Below are 22,129 nucleotides of genomic sequence, written 5' to 3'. Positions count from 1 at the left end.
AAGAACACACTTGGCTTACACACACTGGCTTTACGCAATCAGCGCGAGGAACACGAACGAGCGCAAGGGTGGGAAAAAACGCACACACACACACGCGCGCGCGCTGCACTTTGGAGCGCTGCACAGAAACGATGGCCCACACCTTTGCCGTATGTGCCACTGTGGAAATGTGAATGCACGAACCACGGCACGGAAAACAAACTAAAATGTGCGACAATCACGACGAAAACGCTTTTCACGCACGCGAGAGACACTTTGCTTTCGACCGATTTTCACGCGACGCGCTACAGAGCCACAGCCTTGACAGCCCACTTCGATCCGTTTTGTCGAACAAACGCGTCATTTCAGTGCCCAGAGCGCTGTGTGGCGAGAGTGTATTGTTGATTTTTTTTCTTCTTCTTTCTTTCCCCACTGCTGCAAATCAGCACTGGTACCGTGGTAGTGGTAGTGGTGCGATGTGCAGTGCAAAACAACACGAAAGCAAACGCACACATACACACGCCGATCCCGTACAACAGGGCGAGACTTTTTGACGTTCGAATAATTTTCGCTGCATCACGCTCATTTTCTCTACCCTTCCTTTTCTTGCCTACAGTGCTCGTTTCGAGGTGAGCTTCTGTGCTCCCATCCCCCACTTCACTCTGATCACTTCTTCAACCTGTGCCATTTGGGTTTCGTTGTGTTGGTGGCAATTTACGCGCATCATATACCAAGATGTGTATGCTCTCGCTCGTTGTATCATGCCATCTCTTTGGCACACATCGCCCAAATAACCAAATCGGCCTTAACCCACTGTAAAACCACTTCAAACCCACGTGGGTTAGTGGTGGTCGATTCAGTCGTTAACCCACCAAATTTTAGAACAATCGGAGCTGTCAGTTCTAATAAGGCGGCGCTCTAGCAGCAATCGAACACGACATAAGACACGAACAAACCCATATAATCATATGGAGGTGCACTGTCAGACACAAACAAACAAACAACACAAACCTCGAATCGAACATGTCAGTTGATTCTGTCTGTGATGTTCGATACCCACCTGTGCTGTGAGTACCTTGGCTGTCAAACGCTTCACAGCTACAGTAGATAGAATTCAATGCGGGACATTTTCAAGTTTTTTTACGTAGTTTGTCTCTTTTTCTTCTTAAAAATGTGTACAAAATATTTAGAATAGCTATCAATAATATTTGCAATGCTTCACAATCAATAATAACATCATATATACAGGTTTGAAACGTATAAAACTATTACGTGTACACAATGAATGTGTATGCACTGTATGTGTTTTGGCATGGACGTTTGTTTACATTTTTCAATAAAAAATTTGAAAGATTTTTATGTTATTTTTGATATGAATAACTAGTACATTATTTGTTGAATCTTCCCCCTGCAGATGAATGTTCATTTAAACTATGAAAATGCTTCATTTTCGAGATGATAAGATAGGCGTATTGCAGTGCATCATGACAGGTCTATAAGACATCGAACAGCTGACAGAGCACCTATCGAACAGAGTCGTGTTTGTTTGTCTCGTTCGATTGGTCCCAGAGCGCCGCCTAAGATGTATTGACCTTGCCCACGCTTGGCCCACCTTTTCCAAACATGTTGACGAGAAAAAGATGGAGCAAGTGCGAGCTAAGGTCAATATGCCGAACATGATTTTAACACATTGATTACTTTAACTCATTCACTTACATCACAACATAACTTCGGCAATATTATAAATCTATAAACTATGCACTGGCCAGCGAAATGAGAGAGTCCATTTGCAAGTAAACAAACACACGCATCCACATCTTACACAAACATGTTTCACAACAAATGAACTTAAACACACAAGTTTCATTACTTCCTTTACACAATTAAACACATTTTGGGGTGATATATGTCGAGCAAATGAATTACGCGTGCATAAAAAAACTGATTTTAACAAACATTGAAGTGGCTGCTTCTGGAGATGTGTGGTTTAACCCACCAATCTGACAGTTTTTTGGCTTTGTTCGATACAACTGGATTTTTAGTACAGGAAATTGGTGGCGTTTTCGGTATCTTGGTTAATTGGGCGGCGCGTAAAAAAACATAGACAAACCTTGTAACATATGTGAATTAGAAGTGCTCAATTTCGTTGATTATTTTGTATGAAAATCAACAGAATATGGGTACATGTGTTATTTTATCAATAGATGCAAGGTTTAAGATTACTGTGCAACGCATAGGCTCGCTCGCAGCTGAGCGAGAAATGATCAGGTAAAACATCTGGCAACAGGTAAGTTTGCTAAGTTTGCCAAAGAATAGAAAAAAGTAAAAAATTTGTCTATGCTCTTTACTCTTGATCCTTTCCTCTGTTATTGTGCTTGTATTTTAAGAAGAAAATTCTAAAATAAACAATAAAATTAAAATAACAACTTTCTTAAAGTCTGTGTCTCTTGCAGAAATTGATAGATTTGAGAAAACTAAAATGAACTTGATGAAATTAGGCAATTTTTGTCTGAGCTATACGGCTCAGAAAACGGTGATGCCATCGGACGTGGATGTCATGACAGTGTTGTCTGTTGTCTTGGAAGAGCAAAAAGAATAACAGGCTGAAATGGGAAAATCTTCCGGAACCTTGGTACGGAAAGAAATCCGGAACCTACTACAGTGAACCCTCTCTTATTTGACACCTCTCCAATTTGAAAAACCTCTCTTATTTGAACATTTTGCACAGTCCCTTGATTTCCAGAACATTTTTGTTCCTCTAATTTGGAAAACCTCTGAAATCTGTGTCCCTCTTATTTGTTTATGGTGTTGCCATGGTTATTGAATGATGTATGCTCAAATTGGCAATCCTGTTTGCAGTTTCCTATAGCAACAGTTAAGGCTGCATACTAAATGTTCTGTCTCTTTCTTCTTTGAATGGACCCTCAAAAACCCTCACAATGACTTACAAAAAGGCTCGCCAGCGAGGGAAAATCGCACCGATTTGGAGCGTTGGCGGGCTCACGAAAACCGGCCTGCGGGCTGCTGCCCTGTGGGAAACTGCCTTTTTGACACACAGTGTCGTCCGACATGGCACAGCTGACACAAACAAACAGAAAACCGTTTGGCAAGGGAAAACCGAAGCTGCCCGCAAGAAACGCTCGCAGGAAAATCTAGCGCGGCACTTTTGTCACGTGCAGATCCGAACGGCGGATCCAATGTTATGTAAACAAAGTGTCGAGTGACGGGTGCTGCAGTTCTGTGTGCTTGTGGTGCAGCTGATTATCGCGGGCAGGTGATAAGAGGTTTTGTCGAGTGGTTAATTAACGTGTTTTCTTTTGCCTTTGCCGCCTCTCACGTCACTGATCCGCTGACTAATAGGGGTGTGCTGAAGCGGTTAGGAAAGATAGGTCAACCTCAATCGGCACGATGTCAATTACCGAGAAGGATCTGTACCGGGACACCCCGGTGCGCTATCTAGGTATGATACGGAGGGTTATGATAGGGGCACACGCAACGGGGTTGCTTTGTTACATCATAATCCCACCCAATCGGAGAGCCGTTTTCCTTGACCCCGTTTTTTCTGCTTTTGGTGCATTGAAGGATACGCGAACGAGATTGGAGAAGCCTTCCGACCGGTCATCAAGAAGATCTTTGTGCATGCGAGCTACGCGGTGGCGATCAGCTACGTGCTAGCGGATACGGCCGACAAGTCCAAGAAGCAGTACGATGTACGTCTAAAACATTGCTTTAGTTGGGAGAAATTAATCCTTAATGCTTCTCCATCTCTTCCTGCTTCGCAGAAACCGGAAATACTGGGTGGAGGATTCCGTGGAGCGGCCGTTGCATCTGGCGACACGCTGTTGTGGCAAATGTTTGCCTCCGTCATCATACCCGGATTTACCATCAATCGGTTAGCATAGGAACAAGCAAAAGCAGGTTTATTTTGACATTTAACACACATTTTTTCCCGTCTTTGCCCTCGCCGCAGGATCTGCTGGCTGTCGAAAGCGGCCTTGAAAGCGAACAAGGTCAAGGGACCGGTCGGCAAGTGGGGGCCGACGCTGCTCGGCCTGCTGGCCATTCCGTTCATCATCCATCCGATCGATAGTGCGGTTGATTATGCGATGGATAACACCTACCGAAAGTATGTTAAATAATATCGCCTTCTAGCTCAAATGCCAAACGATGACGCTCGAACGGTTCTTTCGAACACGATGCGATCCACAAAAAAAACGGATCGATATGGACAATAGCCAAACTACCGATAGACACAGAACAAAGCGGAACAACACAGCACAGAAGGGAAGGGAAGGGAGAAAGGGAATTTCGCACAATAATTTTAGATTACGGCAGTGCCAGACGTTGCAACACGTGGTGCGGGTTACTATTTTCTGCTTTGCCAAGCAACGAGTTAATTATAGGGAGGAGTGAACTACACCTAAGCCAGTGTTTTGCTCATACTATTGTACTACTACTACACGATATAAGGTGCTACTACTAGACACCAATGTTTGTTACACTTCACTGTGATACGAACAGCAAGGAACAGTAGCAGCTGAGTTTTCGTTCGTTTAGGCACAGGGGACAGGACAGATAAGCTTACATGTAGGGTGGTTGGGATGGTCCCCCTCTCTCCCCCTCACAAAACGGTGCTATTTGAATGTCACAACAGTAAATAAAATGCCAACGCCTTGCCTCAGAAGCTGTGCCCGTTTTCAGTCGTAGAAAGGATAGGACGTTCCAGTGCGCTCCTGGCCGAAGCCGAGCTGAGTCCGTCGCGAACGGAACGTGTTCCGCACCCAACCGTTTGCCTGTTGCAGTCGAGAATGTACAAGATGCTTAAGCTTAGCGGCAAATTCTTTTACCATTGCATTGCGTCCGGCATGTAGGTGATAGTCGTTTGCATCATAGCGATCGGCGTCCGTTGGGCGGCCAAGAAACTGTATCGCTGTTGTGGTGGATGGTTTGGAGCCAAACTGTTGGAAGCAATTGTTTAGAATTGAAAATGAGAATGTAAAGAGCGTTACCATACCCAAAGTAGTTCGTTTCGAGCAGCGGTCAAATGGTTCGCTTCCACGTTTTGCTCCTTTCGATTGATGCATTGCTGCTTTCGCTTTGCACAGTATGGGCGCAGTGTGACGAAGTAGATTACCTCGATGAGTGAGATGATGGAAAAGCCCAAGAAGAGGCCGAGTAAGCCACCAACGTTCGCTTGAAAGAGCGGTAAGAGAGAGAAAACAGATTAAAAGCGCTAAAAGTGATACCAGCGAGGAATAGAAGTTACATAGAAAGTCGGTAAAGCCCACCAGCTCGCCCTTGGTAAAGCTGCGATAGTACGTATCCTTCACAAAGATGTAGACCAGCGCCAAGTTCTCCCTGCAAGCACACATTAAATGGAAAAGACACATCCGAGATTCCTCATTTTCGAAGCATTCCCTCTTTCCCCACTCTCACTTTGCATACACCTCGTCCTTCACGTTGTCCAGCAGCGTCTCCCGTATGCCGAACCGACCAACCTGCAGCTCGGCCGTGGTCAAATCCGGCACATAGCTAATCTCGAAGCACCCGGGCAAACAGGAGCAGGAAATGCTCGTGTTGGCAGTGAACGCAATCGAGCTGCGGATCTGCTCGTAACAGCGCGCATTCGCCCGGCTGCAGATCTTCGTGTCCTCGTACAGCTTCGGCAGATAGTACAGCACGCAGCCACAGTTCTCCAGTATCAGCTTCGCCTCGCACTCCAGCTCGCAGTTGTTGCGCGAGTACACGCTGTAGTAGGACAGGTTGGCTTCGCTCGCAAACACGCACTGCCGCTGCGCCTGGGCCACCTTCCGTATCTGGTCGGCTGCGTCGTTAATCTTCGGCGTGATGATGATCCGATTCTCCGTACCGACCGGGATGTACTGCGCGTAGTCCGTAATCTTGGGCGTTTCCGACGGGCTGTGAAAGATGATCTTAAACCCAACCGACGACGTAGAGGAGCAGAAGTAATCGCTCGCATTCGCATCCAGCACCATCGCCAGTCCCATCGCTACGCCCGGCCCGGCAATGAAGCGCGGATAGGACGCATTGGACGGCTCCTCGGCGTACCCGTTTTCCGGCGTCCACAGGATCGGGCGGAACCGGCCACTGCTGCTGCCCACCTCGGTGGGAAAGATGCTCGGTGCGGTCGCATTCCGAAACATGTACACCGTGTCGAGCGTGTTGAACGTGCAGCAGAGGCCCTCGTCGGTGAAGATGGACTGGAATATTTCCGAGCAGCGTTCCGGCTGCTTCGCATACCGGCAAGCTTTCAGCAGCGCCGAGCAGGGTTGCGTTGCCTGCGTGGTGGTTGGAAGGAATAGAGGAAGCTTAACTTACACACCCAGCACCATCCTCCGGGGGCAAACGTACACTCAGCAGCATCCGCTTCACCGCGGACCACTTCCCCTCGTACTGTGTGTCGTTGAAGTCGCCATCGATCGAGCAGATGCTTTGCAGCACCGTCTGCTCGAGCGTGTTCTGCTCGATGCGCTCGGCGGCCTCGCGCCGCAGCTGGTTCATGTTGCAGATCGTCACGGCCGGAAACGGTATGTTCCGGATGTGGGTCGCGATCGGGTTGAGGCCGATGATGATCGGCGACGATTGCCACTTGATGTACACATTCGAGATGAAGTAGATCGAGCAGGCGGTGACGACGAGAAAGGTCAGGAAAAAGTAAGCCCTGAAGCAGCAACAAAATGGCGTCCAATTAGTGTGCGGCAGTGTGGAGCTTCGGAGTGCTCGAGTGGGCATTAAACGTTTGTGGTGAGGTTAGGATTTTGATGGTGGACAAAATCAAGTGTCCGTCCTTAATTGATTGATCATCCTAAGTGTCTGTGTGTGTGTTTGTTTTTAATTAATAAATCACTAATCTACCTTTCGCAGAGCGTCAGCGATACGGTCCCGATGTACTTCAGCCCGTGGATGGTGGTGTTGAGGCAGTACTCGCGAAGATTCTCCGTAAACGAGACACGCTCCCTGCTGATTGCCGCTTTGATGCGTTGCTCTGCGGAGCGGAGGATGCATATTTGGAAGCAAAGTTCATAGCAGCTCAGGTAATGAGGAGGGGCGTTACTTTAACATCGGGTTTAAAGCACGGATTTCAATCGCACTTACCCTTATCGAACGCCACGTGCGGCAGGCGGTGCAATGGGAAAACGGGAGCCATGATGGCGTAAACTGATGATGCGTCGGTTGATTTTTTCCTCTCTGCCGTGACCACTTTACCACTGCAAACCACAACAAAACCATTCACCGAGTGGGTTTGTAAAGCATGCTTTGATCTTTTATGCAGAGCCCACTGCGAACCGTAATGGAAATGGATTGTGGCTTGAAATGGCTTTTTGGGGAGTGGGGAGACCACATACACACACACATACGCGCGGACACTATCGATTAATTTGAGGCTACCATCAACATAATATTGGAAAACGTGTTTGGCAGCTCTTTTTGGGCAATTTCTCTTGTAAGGCAGGGCATTGTATGCGCCAACGGTTATGTTTGCCCGTCGAAGCCCTTTCGATCAATACCGCAGCATCACATTTCTCACGTACGAGCACACATACATACATTGGAGGGTAATTTCCCCCCCTACCAAAGGTTGTTCTGCTGTGCGGGGAAAACACCTTGAACATCGATTTTGCCGCCGAACAATGCTCCTTCGAAGGGAAGTCCCTCCCAATGTAAGGCGTGTGAAATTGGTGGCTTCCGCCTCAGTGCAATAACCGTCCTACTTGCAGCGAGTTTATGGAGCACGTAGTGAGTGTAACATTATGAGTGTGTGGTGTGTGTGTGTCTTTTGTTCAAGAAGAATGCGGCATTGCTCCTGCCACCAAAGTTGCCAAATTTGTCTTGGCTTCCCCCTGCTGAGACCACATACGCGCGCGCGCTCTAACCTATGATGTTGACGGCGGCCTCCCATCAATTGCCAGCCCGGTAACAGCGGAAGGAAATTATTTGCATGTATCGACAATCAATCAACCACTCCGCCGGCGTCCTTCCGATATATCCTGCCCAGCCATACAGGACGCTTGTTGTGTGCTCCGTGTGCTGGCGAGATGTGTAGACTAGTGATGGGTAAAGTTGGCAAAAATCCGGTGTCGACTCCGATCCGACCCCGATAAATTCGGAATCGACTGTGGAAGGTAGGTCCCCGCTGCAATATCCGGAGTCGTTCGTAATCGTCTGAAAAGGCCCGGAGTCGTCCGAAGTCGTCTGGAGTCGCCCGGAGTTGTTCGGAGTCGGAGTCGTCCGGAGTCGGAGTCGTCCGGAGTCATTCGGAATCACCCGGATTCGGAGTCTTTCGAAGTCGTTCGGAGTCGTCGGAGTCGTAGTCATCCGGAGTCATCCGACCAACTTAGATCCTGAAAGACTCCGGAGATGACTCTGGACGACTCCGACAACTACGAACGACTCCGAACGACTCCGACTCCGGACAACTCCGGACGACTCCGGGCGACTCCGGGCGTCTCCTAACGATTCTAGACGACTCAGGACGACTCCGGACGACTCCGACTCCTAACGACCCTGGGCGACTCCAGACGACTCCGGGCGACTCCGGACGACTCCGGGCGACTTCGGACAACTCCGACTCCGGCCGGATCTAGTGGGCCCATTTTGCCGAAGTCGGAATCGGACTAATAGTAGTCGGAGTCGGATCGGAGTCGTGGGTGCGCTCCATACAGCACATCACTAGTGTAGACCACGAAGGTAACATTAATCCTTTGGTGTGATTCGAGGGACGAGGGAGAATGTCTAAGCAGCTCCACGCTGTGGATGTACGTGGAATCGAGTTTTAGTGGGGTTTTCCGCATAGATTGGAGTTGTGAACGTGTAACTGACGGTTGAAAGAATATCGTAAAAAAAAACCTTCCTAATTTCTAAGCAACTGTTTGCCAGTAAACGCAACTTTGGTTCAGTTGTAATATCCACATGTGGTTGCTTTTACAGCAGCAAATACTTTATACCCTCATTGAGCGCCAGGGCACCGCTAATACGCCACAAAATGCCGCAGTTTAATCGATCGAACCCCAGATTCCCGAACGACCTTTCATTAAAGTTTAATTTACAATTTTGTCACTTGGCCCAGCTCTGGCAGTGGAATCTTTCCCCCAGTCCCCACAAGAATCGGGCTTTAAAGTCATCATTTTCCAATTTTTCAGCTCACTGGGTTGCCCGTTGCCATAATCCATGTGCGGAGACCCGGGTCGGAAGGTAATGGGATGATACTGTCCTTCTTTTTTTTCTTTGCATCTCCTTAGCACGAAAACCTCGGCCCCGGTGTGTGTGCTTAGTGGCGGGCCGAGCCAATTTTTTGGCAAATTTTATCGAAAATATCGGTATGGCACCATCTGGTCCGGTGCGTGTGTGTGTGTGCCTGGGCGTTGGGTTATGATAGGGTTTGGACGGTTTTTTGGAACATTGAGAACACCTTTTTGCTGGTCCCTTCCGTTGGTACAAGGTATGTGTAATCTGGGGGAAAGGTGGAGCGATGGAGGGTGCTCTATTTGTGCTTATCCACAAACATGTATTTTCCACCTGGTGGCTGCAGCCGTTGCTGTGTGGGACATTTGGATAATTAAAGTTTACGGTATGGGTTGGAAGTTTTGCATGCTCTTGGGCTTTAAACGAGAATTCCAAATACCAGTGCCCAGGTTAAGTAGCTTTAAACCATTTAGAGCGCGTGTGTTTGTGTGTGTGTGTCTGTGCTCCTTTTTTGTTCACCCATCAACCGTGTAACGAACCGAGGCAGCGTTTGAACTCTTATCCCTTTGAAGCCGTTTTGGATCGAATTCACTCTCACGCGCCACGTGCTTGGGGAGGAGGCTATATATATATATCCCTTCGGTGGTGATTTCGACTTCCAATTACCCCCTTTCAACGGGGCCGGTCAGTAATGGCAAATAACGACGTGTGCCGCCTGGGAAAATGCATCAAAAGGGTCTCTCGCCTTCGCAGAAATGCTAGATGCTCACTCGCACACACACGATTCTGACTCGTTATTAAAATTTAATATTAAAACGAGCCGAATACAAACAAAAAAACAGCATCCAATCCTGCCAATAATGAACGCTTCGTATGCAGCACAAGTTTAACAGCTTAACGGGAGTGGAAGAGTTGCGTTAATTGAACAAGAATGCAGAAGATTTACAGTCCACTTCTCTGTGTGCATTGCGTACTGGTTGGAGGCGTGGAAAAGGCGAACAACAAAAAGGGGGAAAATTTGCTCGCTTTCATGTCCAACGAAGCAATGGAAAAGATTTAAAAAATAATTAAAATAAACCTAAAAATCTGCTGCAAAACGTGTCGAACGCTGCTGCCATCCTGGAAACAGCAGGAATGGAATTATGATTCAATTATGCGGCGAAACGCAACTGTCCAGCACACATCCTCACACATAAGAGAGCTTTTGCACTGTTATAATTTGGGCAGCTACTTGGAACAATGTAGCGGGATTAAAAACGACGGGAGTCATCTGTGTCTCCTCTTGCACATGGAATTAATGAAACAACATGGGAGAGTTCCACTCCTTTCGTACTTTACTGGTCGAATATAAACATTCCAGCCTGCGGTTAAGCCTCTTGAATTGCGATTCTGGAAACGTGCGCCGGGGGAGGATAGAATAAACGAACAATTCAAAAAGAAAGCAGAAAACGATGATACGGTGAACCACGGAAAATGGGATAAAAGCCATTTTTTAAGCACCTTTTTGGCTGGTAGTAAGCTGATAAACGGAATTTTAAGCACTAGAACCGCGAATAAACCAACTAAAAGCTAAAGAGCTTCGCGTTTTCTTTTAATTCGAGCCTTCTAACCGGAACCGGAACCGGTCAGCTACTGAGGCTGATCGCGTGCCCTTTGACTGGTTTTGTTGCAAATAGTGGACACGGACAGTGGAGAGGAACAATCCGCACTGAAGGGGCGAAGGGTGGAAAAACAAATCAAACCGATTTGAACCAGCGGGAAAAAAATCACAGAAGTTGCTGTTGGTGGTCAAAAAATGAAATTATATGTAAAACTGTAATACAAAACAACTACTCGAACTCTTCTATATATTTCTCTTTTACATTCTTCAAGGACACATCAATCGAGCTTTTTTGAAAATCCAAAATTCTATCTCCACTGAAAACTTGTCCGTTTTTCGATGCCCATTTCCCAACAGTGACCGTCCGGATGGCGTGTTACACAAAGTTTATCTTTGCTTATGTTTGCATAAACACGGCACTGAAGGGGGGGGGTTAACCCTATCCATCTGTCCATCCATCGGGAACGAATTGATGCGACCCCATGCAGTCATAACGATGCGGATATGCACTTTTCCGCAAGCCCGCCAAAGTGTTGGGCAGAGACAGTTTCGCCACCTGCGGCTCCGTTCGCAATGGGCAAACCGGACATTTAATGCTTCTACTTCATTTGTGGAGCGAACGATGTAATAGCAGTTTGCTGTAAGGACCCGGTTTGCCCGATATTTATCAATATCATCGTGGCGTGACGTTTGTTTGCGATTTTTGAACCTCCCATTCCTGGATTGGACATCAGAGGATCGTTCGGATGGTTGTTTGGAAATGTGGGCACTGGATTTTCATTTCATTTGGAGCATCCAAGCGTGGGGAAATGCATTGCGAGAAACTCTACCACATGGCCATTGGACTGTATGAGATGAGAAGGACGTCCGTCTCTCTGGGGATGCTTTTATGCCGTGTTGCCCATTTTAGCCTAATTTCCAACAAGAGACCTGCCCGTACCGTAAGTAAGCATGGCAGCTTGTTCAACAGGCAAAAGTGGTCGTCCTGTCCGGACATACCAGAACACGTTGCCCGTTGTTGGTTACTGTGACAAAGCACCACCGGTGTGACGATGCGACAGTGTGACCGAGAATGTTGGTTCCAGCAGTTTCTAAACCGTCACCACCACCGTGTATGTAAATATGGAAATGCATGTGTATGCACTGCTCCTGTTCGGTCGGTCGGTCCGGGATGGGAGTGAAAATTCCGCGACACGCTTTCCCGCATTTAGCGCAACCACATGGGCCGCGCCAACACAGCACAGGCGTCGTTCCGCGTGACCGTTTCATCCCGTTGGGCGCAGGTTCTTGAAGCAGGTGCTTGAAGTGCCGCCCTGCCTAGGTTCCCGTCGTTTACTTTCGTCATTAAGCCCTCCCCATGTCGTTTTAGGTCAACGGTGGCGCAGGCAGGTTTTTAGTGCCATGTGCTAGGAACAGATTTTAAGTACAGTTTTTTTTTCTATTCCTTCTTTCTGTAGCCTCAGCGCGCTTCTATTCACTGTCGTAAATATTGACACATTGGACTTTGGAGAGGAGCAAGCAAGAAGGCGCATTGTGTGCGGATGCTACCCGCTGTCTAGTATTTGCATCGTAATTTGCTGGCGGTGTGTGTGGTAGTAAGTGGCGTAGCACCCGGAGGGAAAAGCGGCACAAATTAACGAGCACTAATCAGTTAAGCGTGGTGTTGCTTGCACTAACGCCGCCGCCGGGGTTTGTCACGGTGTGATCCGGAGCGCGGTGTCGGTGATGCGATGTGCATAAGCCACATCGTGTGCTAGAGATGATGGTGGGGAAAGTGCAAACTACTTGTGGGCTGGGTGTGAAATTAATGAAAGAACTGTCCGCTGACAAAAGGTGAGGGAAGAAAATTGCGAAACAGATTTGCGTACAGCAGCATAATGCCCGTTTGCGTGGTGCGAGAAAATTCCCCAGAACTGAAACCTGCCATTAAGTCGGGTAGATGGTTTATTGTTATGACGCATCGTGTAGTTTATTTAAATTAATCTCCTTCATATTTTCTTGCTAAAAGTGAAAACAAATCGTTTAACCGAGTTCGTCGCTTAGCGCTTAACCCCATTTAGAGCAGAGTCTTTTTCTAGCCGCTCACCGGACAAAAACCATTCGCCCATCCGTTCCCTGCATAATGGGCGACATCTTGGCCACGTACCGCTCGAACACGTCAATGTCCAGTGGGCCAACGCGCACGTTGGTGCGATGCTGGCCGAACATAGTGTACCCGTTGCCACCGCTGCCAATCCACGCCGCAATCGCAATCCGATAGGTAGCGTTCACGTCCAGCGGCTCGTAGCGCGGAATCCGGCACACCCGGCACCGCACATCCACACGCTGGACGCGCTGCAGGGCAGGGCGCGTCAGGTTGAAGACGACACGCAGCCCCGCGAACTGCAGCACGTCGGCCGTATCGTACCGGCTGGCACTGTACTCGAGCGCGTCGAGCAGATACTGGCCGCGCAGCTCGAACGTATCGACCGTGTTTTCGTACGGGATGGCCGTCACCAGATCCTCGTACGTCAGCGTGCCGGGTGCGAGCGAGGTTCGGAGGCCACCGTCGTTGGTGATGCCGATCGCCGCGTACGTCCACTCGTGCTCGGCCTCTCCCCGGCCGACGTAGTAGTCGACGAACGCGTCCGCAACGAAGCTGCCGAAGTTACACTCCCCCGTCCGGCAGGCCGGCTTGGACAGGAACACCCTGGACACTCCTACCGGGCGTACGGCGAGCGCATCGACCTGAGTGCGCCACGGCACCAGCTCTCGCTCGATCTGTTCATCCTTGGGGAATGATTCGTCCAGATACTCGGTGTTACCTTCCCAGCGGACCGCTTCGCCACGCTCGTCAAAGTACACCACCAGATGGCCCAGGTACTTGGTGAACGAGCCGGCCTGTACGATCAACACCCGGCGGCCGGCAGCTTGCTCCACCACGAACGGATAGCTGCCCGCCGGTACGTCCGGCCAATCGGCCACAGTGCCCGTGTGCAGCAGGGTGTGCGAATGACCTCCGACAACGACGTCCACATCCGGGCACTCCCGCGCAATCTGCTGATCGATGGTAAAGCCACAGTGCGACAGCACTACGATAATGTCCACGCCGAGCTGCTTCAGGGCCGTCGCCTCCTGATTGATGCACTGCACCTCATCCAGGAAGCGGACCCGGTCCGTCATGCTGAGCGTATCGGTCGCGTGGTGTATCACTCCAATGATTCCGATCTTGCGACCACCACGCTCCAGCACGACACTTCGCTGGTACTTCCCCTGTAGCGTCGGCTCCTCACGATCGTCGATGTTGGCAACCAGCATGGGACTGTCGATAGCTCCCAGAAACGGTACCAGTCCCTCCACACCGTGATCGAACTCGTGGTTGCCGAGCGTCATTGCATCGGCGGGCAGCAGGTTCAGAAAGTAGGCAGTCACATTCCACCTCAGCAGCGTGTACCAGATCGTGCCCTGGAAGCTATCGCCCGCGTTCAGGTAGATTGGGTTCCGATCGGCGTACTCCTGCTGCAGCGATTTGACACGGGAGACAACCCGCCCATACCCGCCGATGCATCGTTCACCCTCGTCCGGTTTACAGCGCGTCGAAACTGTGTTCGTCTCCTCGAACCGGGCATGAAAGTCGTTCAGATGGATGATGGTCAGTGGGTAGAGCGGGTCGTCACTTTTCTCCGCCCTCCACGTTTTGCTAATCAGAACACCTTGCTCGGAGGCGGCCGCACAACACACACCACACACGGCCGTAACTGTCAAACAGATCCCAAAGCGTAACAAAGCTGGGACGGTCCACATCTTGCCAGCGTCGAACGACTACTGACACTCTGCTGGACTCGTTCTGTCTGTGTTGGTTGAGCTGGTGCGGGCAATTGTGTTGATAAGAGCAAATCAAAAACATTGACCGTCGAGAAAGGGGCCTGTGGAGGTATTAGAGACGATGAAATGTAACGATCCAGCACTCTCCGACGTTGGATGCCGTCGGGACTTCAAGGAATGGGGGTTCGTTTCCCCATTCTCACGACCTAAATAGTGGGGGTTTGGTGAACAAAAAAGAAGGTGTGATAGCAGCGTGACCGACGTTAATAACTCTTCAGTATCAGACGCTTTGGCTGCATGTGGTTGCTGATAAGCTGTGAACGTCGATTTCAATGCAGATTGATGCAACACCGGTGGTGGAACGGTTGAACGGGGTCGGAAGCACTTTGGAGATGGATGAGTCTAACTGCTCCCTTGCCTAGAGAAGGTGATTAAAGTCCACATACATCCAGTTAGGAAATTTGCATTCCCTACGCCTTGGATGTTATCAAACCTATAATTGATGGACAAAATACGAATCGATTACTCCGAAACTATCCTTAAAATGGGTTTGGGCCTGCGTATAAATTATTCTACCAGTCGCCGAATCGTATTCAGTGCTCCTCTTCAACTCAACGACCAGCAGGGAAGCTTCTCCAGGGCAATTCTCTCGCACGGAAGATAGGTAATAAAGAGCTGTATCTTCCAAGCGCGACTCGTTAGTTAATCTTCTCTTCCGCACTAAGTGGGCCTCAGTTGAGCTGTACACCGCGCACAGTTTACACGCGTCTTTGCTGCTTCCCCTTAACAACGACGCATCGCGACGCGTCCCGTGCGCTCGCTCGTGTGTAAGTATGTATGCCCAAACGGGTTATCTGCGTGTTGATGAGAGTCTCAGTTTTTTGTTACTTCTCCCCCGCGGCGATTGCTAGGGATTGGAGCTTATCACCTACCACATTGCTGAACGCTGCGCGTCCACTTGTTTGTGTGGAATTGTCGAGTTGTGTCAGTTGTGGACGGGAGAATCGTGCGAGCGATGATCTCGTTGCCGTGGTTGTTGACTGTCTGCTGCGCTCTGGCCGTAGTTGGCAGGTGTACAGTGTTGCATCAATCGGTAGACTCTGCTTCCGGTGTGCTTATAGCGAAGCAGCCCTCAGTGAGTGAGCAGCTGTTTCCTCTGACGATCATCCATCTGAACGACTTTCATGCCCGGTTCGAAGAAACGAACACAGTTTCGACGCGCTGCAAACCAGACGAGGGTGAGCGATGTATCGGAGGATACGCTCGGGTTGTCTCCCGTGTCAAATCCCTACAGCGCGAGTATGCCGATCGCAATCCGATATACCTGAACGCTGGTGATAATTTCCAAGGCACACTGTGGTACTCGCTGCTGCGCTGGAATGTGACCGCACACTTTCTGAATCTTCTCCCGGCGGACGTGATGACACTCGGGAACCACGAGTTTGAACATGGTATTGGTGGGCTGGTGCCATTCCTGGACGTGATCGATAGCCCGGTGGTAGTGACTAATATCGACGATCGGGAAGAACCGACTCTACAGGGGAAGTACACGAAAAGCGTAGTGCTGGAGCGTGGTGGGCGTAAAATCGGTGTGGTTGGTGTTATCCATCATCTCACAAACACGATGGGCATGACGGAGCGACTCCGGTTTCTGGACGAAGTAGAGCAGCTACGGATGGAGATCGGTCGGCTGAAGGAGGAAGGAATTCAACACATTGTGGTGCTTTCACACTGTGGTTTGGAGATCGATCGTATCATTGCTCGTGAACTTCCCGATGTTGATGTGGTCGTCGGAGGACATTCACACACCTTCCTATACAACGGTACTGCCGATGGGTTTCCGGATGACCCAGAAGATACGTACCCGATCGTGGTAGAGCATCCCGAGGGACGCACGACACTGATTGTGCAGGCGGCGTCGTACGCGAAGTACGTTGGACGTATCACGCTCTACTTCGATGAGGAAGGTAACATCCGTGAATGGGAAGGAAATCCCGAATTCCTGGACAGCTCGGTACCGCAGGATGAAGAAGTTCTCGCACAGCTAGCTCCATGGCGGGAGCAGGTCAACGTGCAGGCCAACCGGCAGATCGGTTATTCGGCGGTAATGCTCGCAAAACCCGACTGCGCTCGGGGAGAGTGTAACTTTGGTAACTTTATTACGGACGGGTACATCGACTACTTCGCCACGGAGGGCCAGAAGGCTCCGAAGCCCGACCAGTGGACGGAGGTGGCTATCGCGTTCAATACCGGTGGTGGCATGCGAACGTCACTGTTTGCTGGGAATCTCACGTTCGATGATCTTGTGACGGCGGTACCGTTTGAGGATACGATCGATAGCTTTGATCTGCTCGGTCGGGATCTGCTCGATGTGCTGGAGCATAGTGCAAGCCGGTACGGCACATCGGACACGATGCAGATGTCTGGCATGAAGGTGACGTACGATTTGCGCCGCCCTGCCGGGAGCCGGGTAGTGTCGGTGAGCTTACGGTGTCGCTACTGTTCGGTGCCTCACTACGAACCACTAGATCCGGAGCGTGTGTATCGGGTAGCGACCGGTGCGTACATACGGAAGGGTGGCAGCGGGTACACGATGATTCCTGCGAGGGCTACAAATCTGTTGATCGGTCCGGTGGATATTGCCGTGCTGGAGCATTACGTACGAAAGATGACTCCCATCGTTAGCGGAACTGAGGGACGCATTACCGTTATTGCAGAGTGAATAAAACGCAACTCGATTGTGAGTTCAAAAGCGCATTGTTATGAGAACTTTTATTTAGCTGTATACTGTAACTTTAAGGTCGCGTTCGATTGGATAGTGAATGTTGGCTTGAAACGTGGAAGGAAATTTACAATGTCACGACGATGGTTGTGGTATGTAAAAAAAAAGGGACATTACGTTTTAATGCAACCAGTAATTAATTTTGTGGCAGCCTACTATCCAACAGCCTTGACCATGAAGCGTTCCCAGCGGCTGTTAAATCCGAACGTATAGCATGTGCGTCAATCAACACGTCACACCGCTGCCAACTACACATTCATGCCATGGCGTGAACTTTCTTCGCCAAACTTTTCCCAACCATCTCATTACGGACCGGAGCGGAACCATTCTTTGGGAAGAATCTCTTTATGCTGTAGCTGGCAATGTGCTCGGGGGATTTGGGTCTCGTACCGCACCCGATAACTTTATTGAATTGAACAGTGATTTCGTGCCCTAACGGTTCGGTTCGACGTCGGCATCATACGTCCTTCCGCTTCACCCAGTCCAGACAGGCGGTTCGTTGTGTTCGACAGCTTTTGGGGAAAAGTTCCCCCACTAGATCAACAGCCAGCCGGCTCAAGCCATTGGGATGTTTTCTTGGTTATGAAACATAAACATAAGTTTCAGTCGCTTCGCGCTGACAAGGAACAATGTGAAGTTGAACTGGGGGGAGGGAGAGCGAGATATAGAGTTTGGGAGCTGCTAACAGCTTCACCGTTGGTAGATGATAAAGTTCCTTGCTGGGTATTAAAAATTTCCACTCGTTTGGCATCAATTTTTGCAACGTATTGTACGTGTTTCGGGGCCGTTTTGTCGCGCCACGACGTCCCGCTGGGTTACTTTTGTTTTAGCTTTCAAATTTGTTTCGAAGTTGTTGGAGGCATGGTTAGGAACAGGGGCAGAAATAGCTTGAGGAATGTTTTAAGGCTTTGTTGAGAGTGCTGTGTGTAGGATTTACACTGTGGTAATGGCTAATCACAAAATATTGATGTGGCAATATCACCTTTTAGACATCGTAAATAGTAAAAATATTTGAAAAGTTGCAACAAAAATAATAAATAAATTATTTTGGTTTTTGACAAACTAGCAAACAAATCGAAACGAGTAATGCAACGTTGCGTAGTTTGACAACCCTGCCACGAATCTATTCAGCTCTCCCTTTACTCTCTCTGTTTGTGTATCTCTCAGCAAAGTAAAGCACTCTCGATGGAGCAATACAGTGCTGTACATACCCAAGCGGCATCGCTGAGAGAGAATTGAGCTTTTCCCGTTGTTTCCCCCCCTGACATACCCACGAACGGTGTGTTTGTTTCTACGCGATGCGTTATTCTCTGTTGTTGTTGTTGCTTTTAACACTGTTACCACAAGAGCTTGAAGCAAGAAGCGTTTCACACCATCACCGTCTCACCCAGACTTTGGTGTTGTGATGCGTTTATTTGTACCCCCGCCCCTATGTTCTTCTTACCCTTACCGCGCACCCCATACATTCTGACTTAGAATTCAAATCAAAGCGAGATGGTCTAACTGAATTTGGAAAAGATGAGTGATGGATGTTTCATTACGATTGAGCACATATGTTAACACAAAATTAACAAAAACTTGAACTAAAGTTTAATGAAAAAAAATAAAGGTTTCCGGCATCGGTATAATGATATAAAAAATAATTATATTAACAACATGTATATAATGACATATATATATATATATATATATATATATATATATATATATATATATATATATATATATATACATATATATATACATATATATATATATATATATATATATATATATATATATATATATATATATATATATATATATATATATATATATATATATATATATATATATATATATATATATATATATACATATATATATATATTTTTATTTTATATATGTTGTCCATATAGTTATGGTAAGCGGTAATATATTTATTAAAATATACATTTATGTACATGTTACTTTTTTTTGAATATTTTTTAACATGTTTTTAAAACAAACTTACATGTTTATATTAAAAAAACATTATCTTGAAGAATTGAAAAATTAACAGAATATATTGTCTGTTTCACTTAATAACACTCATATAGGAATACAAAATATGTATTAATTAATTACACACGTGCATGTACATGCTTACTAGTTAGATTACCGTTGTACGTGTTTGTAATAAAATACATTTTTATCATTATTATGTTTATAATTATTTTTCTGATTATTAAAAAAACACTTATTGTTTTAATTTAAACCGCTTTGAAAATAGCAATATATATGATACAATTAGAACTCGCCAATTGCATTTATATCATATGTCTACAAAAAAAGATAGATTTTGTTTATTAAAAAGACATTTTTTATGCAACACGACTAATGTCTGCGTATTTTGTCATGTTTATTCTTTTATACAATGTGGATTAACTGACTTATTCTCATATTTATATGAACAACTCGGATTTTTTTGTATTCAATTGAAAAAGCAGACTTGCAATTGGCGAGGTTTGAATGTATTTCGCTTCGTCACATGACAGCTCGCATATCTGTCTAGTTAGAAACGTAAACAAACACGGACAACCGCCCGTAAAGATTGTGTGCAGAATAATCGTGAAATTTTATGTGAAAACTCGAGAAAAGGTAAGTGTTCTGTGCATATTTCAGTAAATAAACTATATTTTAATGCTTGAACACATTATTCCACAGGAAAAACATCATTTCATCCCGAAATTTGGCAACATTCGTCCGAGTATGGTTGAGCAGCTGTGTGTGTGTGTATGCCGACGGAATACGACGCCGGTAAGATGAAATGTTTTACTTTTTAAATCACAATGAATTGCAAAAATAATGCAGATTTAATGATATTGATCTTTGTTACAGTTTCTACATCAATCACTAAAGCCGGCTGTGATCGTGATCGGCACATTCTCAACTGGACCAACACACCGGTCGTTGTGTATCTTCAAGCAAACCAACGTTGCCATACACCACAAAATAGCATGGAAAGGAAAGTATTATAAAATAATATCACATATGAAAGCATTCTAATTTTTCCTTGTTATTTTTCCACTGCAAACAGGACATTGGATCACCGCATCGACAAGTGGTTTTTATGTGCAAGTGTTGTTAAGAATTGTGTTGTACGGTGTATTACGTGTTTTACTTTATTTGTATCGCTTTGCAAGTGGTACAATTAGTGCGTTTAATCGTTGTAATACAGCTAACATAAGATTTACTCGAGCATTAGAAGCAGCAACAATACATGTGCCTGACGCAGAGACAACAACGCCGTCGGCATCCGTTGATACCATCCAAAGTGATGGTTGAAATCGTATTTAAACGTGTAAAACCATGTATTGGGGCATGTAAGTATTGAATAATAGTTAAATAAAATACATTTTATCGTTGTACTGGACAATGTGCATCGAAATTAAAAAAAAGTGTGTGTGTTTTTGTTTACATCCGAATACAGAAACCACAACGCTATACTGTGGTTCGAGCACTCGCTAAGTAACGCTTGAGCTTTGAGCTTTCATTGAGCTTACATAGAATGTTACACGCTACCTGCTCACTAAGGACTGCTATCGAGCAGTGTTATGAGCAGGTAGCGAGCAGTAACGCTTCCATACAAAAATCGCGAAACGTAACGCTCCAATGCTATTTGGGTACTTTATTCCTCGTAAATTTTGAATATCGTTTTGCTTGTTTATAATTACATTTAACCCCATTTTTATTTTGAAAAGAAGGCATGAAAATAGTCTCAAATCAAAATTCATATCCCAAAATCACATAATATGTTTCCAAACATATTCGTCCCAGAAATGTATCATCCGTTGCAATCAAATGTGCAATACGCGTGAGAGAAACATCACACCAACAAAATGCTCACGCATTAATGGGTTCTCTCCATTCGCTCTCTCGATTCGATTTCCAACTCCAAACTCGACCACGACCAGGGCCCGATGGCTACACGCGGCGCGAAAGCAGTTCGTCTTTAGCCAACCGTCATCGGTGGCAGGTTTGAAAAGCGCTACACGGTGGTTCGTTCAGCAGGCTTCAGCAGCTTTCTTGGTTCTGGTGTTGTGTCTGGCGCGTCGTCTCGTCTTCGCATTGTCGCTTTCAGTACGACCGCAACGGTGGCCGCGTTCGGGAGGTGCGTTTCGAGTTTTCTCCTGCATTAGTTTAGAAAGCCGAGCGTTGTAAGTGTTGTGGTGCTCGTTGTTGTTGTTGTTGTTGTTGCGGCTGTAGAACCAGTTTTGTGGCCGTTTTGTGCCCGTGAACTGTGGACCAAACTGTCGAAGGAAGCTGAGATGATGGTAGAAGCGAAACAAAAAAGGTGGACCGATTGTGCGATTTCGGGTGTGTGTTTTGGTAGTGACAGGCTTCGCCCTTTTTCTGTACGAAAACCAACCTGCTGTTGCTGCTGCCGATCGACAATCCGGTTATAGCGAGGGAAGGAAGCAAGTGCGAGTGACATGTGCTGGTGGTGGTGGTGGTGGTGATGCTGGAACCCTGGACTCAAGAACGGCCGATGGGAACGTCAATAAACGCTGACATGCTAACGGGATATGGATCCCACTGCAAACGATTTGAGCGTTTTGGGGCGGGTGCGTTAGTTAGTGTCACTGATGGAATTGTTTCGAAATTGCTTTTCCTGCATTTGCGAAACATTCCAAAACACGATATACGCTTTATTCGAGCGTACGATAATAGCTTTCCCCATTGAATGGCTCCCCCATCCTTAACGAAGCGGTGCACGTGTTTCCAATTCGCTTGTGAAT

At 47.2% G+C, this 22,129-nt stretch overlaps 6 protein-coding genes and 1 long non-coding RNA gene across 15 annotated transcripts in view; 4 read left to right on the top strand and 3 right to left on the bottom strand.

Moving 5' to 3' along the window:
- Nucleotides 1–501, bottom strand: part of LOC120951691 (myotubularin-related protein 3) — a 34,409-nt gene extending 33,908 nt beyond the window's left edge. Inside the window, exon 1 of one of the 4 annotated variants that reach the window (XM_040370531.2) lies at nucleotides 11–501. The gene's annotated coding sequence lies outside the window, so the exon portion shown is untranslated. The remainder of the gene's footprint in view (nucleotides 1–10) is intronic. The other 3 variants (XM_040370532.2, XM_040370533.2, XM_040370536.2) reach the window with 3 other exon arrangements.
- Nucleotides 502–3,048: 2,547 nt separating this feature from the next.
- On the top strand, nucleotides 3,049–4,663 carry LOC120951519 (mitochondrial fission process protein 1). The gene is made up of 4 exons (XM_040370290.2): nucleotides 3,049–3,439; nucleotides 3,562–3,689; nucleotides 3,762–3,871; nucleotides 3,950–4,663. The coding sequence occupies exons 1-4, from the start codon at nucleotides 3,388–3,390 to the stop codon at nucleotides 4,116–4,118; spliced, it is 459 nt and encodes a 152-aa protein (XP_040226224.1). The 5' UTR covers nucleotides 3,049–3,387; the 3' UTR covers nucleotides 4,119–4,663.
- A 13-nt stretch (nucleotides 4,664–4,676) lies between these two features.
- On the bottom strand, nucleotides 4,677–12,623 carry LOC120951520 (pickpocket protein 28). Its single transcript, XM_049606997.1, has 7 exons — nucleotides 7,096–12,623; nucleotides 6,856–6,985; nucleotides 6,352–6,661; nucleotides 5,416–6,278; nucleotides 5,246–5,337; nucleotides 4,994–5,172; nucleotides 4,677–4,937 (listed from the first exon to the last, which is right to left on the bottom strand). Exons 1-7 carry the CDS (start codon nucleotides 7,145–7,147, stop codon nucleotides 4,677–4,679), a joined length of 1,887 nt encoding a protein of 628 aa, XP_049462954.1. The 5' UTR covers nucleotides 7,148–12,623.
- Nucleotides 12,624–12,726: 103 nt separating this feature from the next.
- On the bottom strand, nucleotides 12,727–15,042 carry LOC120949347 (apyrase-like). The gene has a single exon (XM_040366605.2). It carries the CDS (start codon nucleotides 14,564–14,566, stop codon nucleotides 12,866–12,868), a length of 1,701 nt encoding a protein of 566 aa, XP_040222539.2. The 5' UTR covers nucleotides 14,567–15,042; the 3' UTR covers nucleotides 12,727–12,865.
- A 127-nt stretch (nucleotides 15,043–15,169) lies between these two features.
- On the top strand, nucleotides 15,170–17,344 carry LOC120949346 (apyrase-like). Of its 2 annotated transcripts, XM_040366603.2 has the most exons (3): nucleotides 15,170–15,251; nucleotides 15,313–15,414; nucleotides 15,499–17,344. In XM_040366603.2, exon 3 carries the CDS (start codon nucleotides 15,603–15,605, stop codon nucleotides 17,307–17,309), a length of 1,707 nt encoding a protein of 568 aa, XP_040222537.2. In that variant the 5' UTR covers nucleotides 15,170–15,251; nucleotides 15,313–15,414; nucleotides 15,499–15,602; the 3' UTR covers nucleotides 17,310–17,344. The 2 variants fall into 2 exon arrangements, with proteins under 2 accessions (XP_040222537.2, XP_040222538.2); XM_040366604.2 differs by lacking the exon at nucleotides 15,170–15,251 and having other exon boundaries at nucleotides 15,319–15,418.
- Nucleotides 17,345–19,520: 2,176 nt separating this feature from the next.
- On the top strand, nucleotides 19,521–21,066 carry LOC125906734 (uncharacterized). Its single transcript, XR_007452086.1, has 3 exons — nucleotides 19,521–19,988; nucleotides 20,055–20,147; nucleotides 20,229–21,066. It is a non-coding gene; the product is annotated as an uncharacterized LOC125906734 (long non-coding RNA).
- Nucleotides 21,067–21,326: 260 nt separating this feature from the next.
- The window catches only part of LOC120949926 (proteoglycan 4), a 64,848-nt gene continuing 64,045 nt past the window's right edge, over nucleotides 21,327–22,129 (top strand). For 4 of the 5 annotated variants that reach the window (XM_049605382.1, XM_040367569.2, XM_040367568.2 and 1 more), the window contains exon 1: nucleotides 21,327–21,547. The gene's annotated coding sequence lies outside the window, so the exon portion shown is untranslated. The remainder of the gene's footprint in view (nucleotides 21,548–22,129) is intronic. The other variant, XM_040367565.2, reaches the window with a different exon arrangement.

The sequence above is a fragment of the Anopheles coluzzii genome, chromosome 2 (assembly GCF_943734685.1).
Source record: "Anopheles coluzzii chromosome 2, AcolN3, whole genome shotgun sequence".
NCBI lineage: Eukaryota > Metazoa > Arthropoda > Insecta > Diptera > Culicidae > Anopheles > Anopheles coluzzii.
Note: the sequence above shows the minus strand (reverse complement) of the source record. Positions and strands in the feature narration are given on the sequence as shown.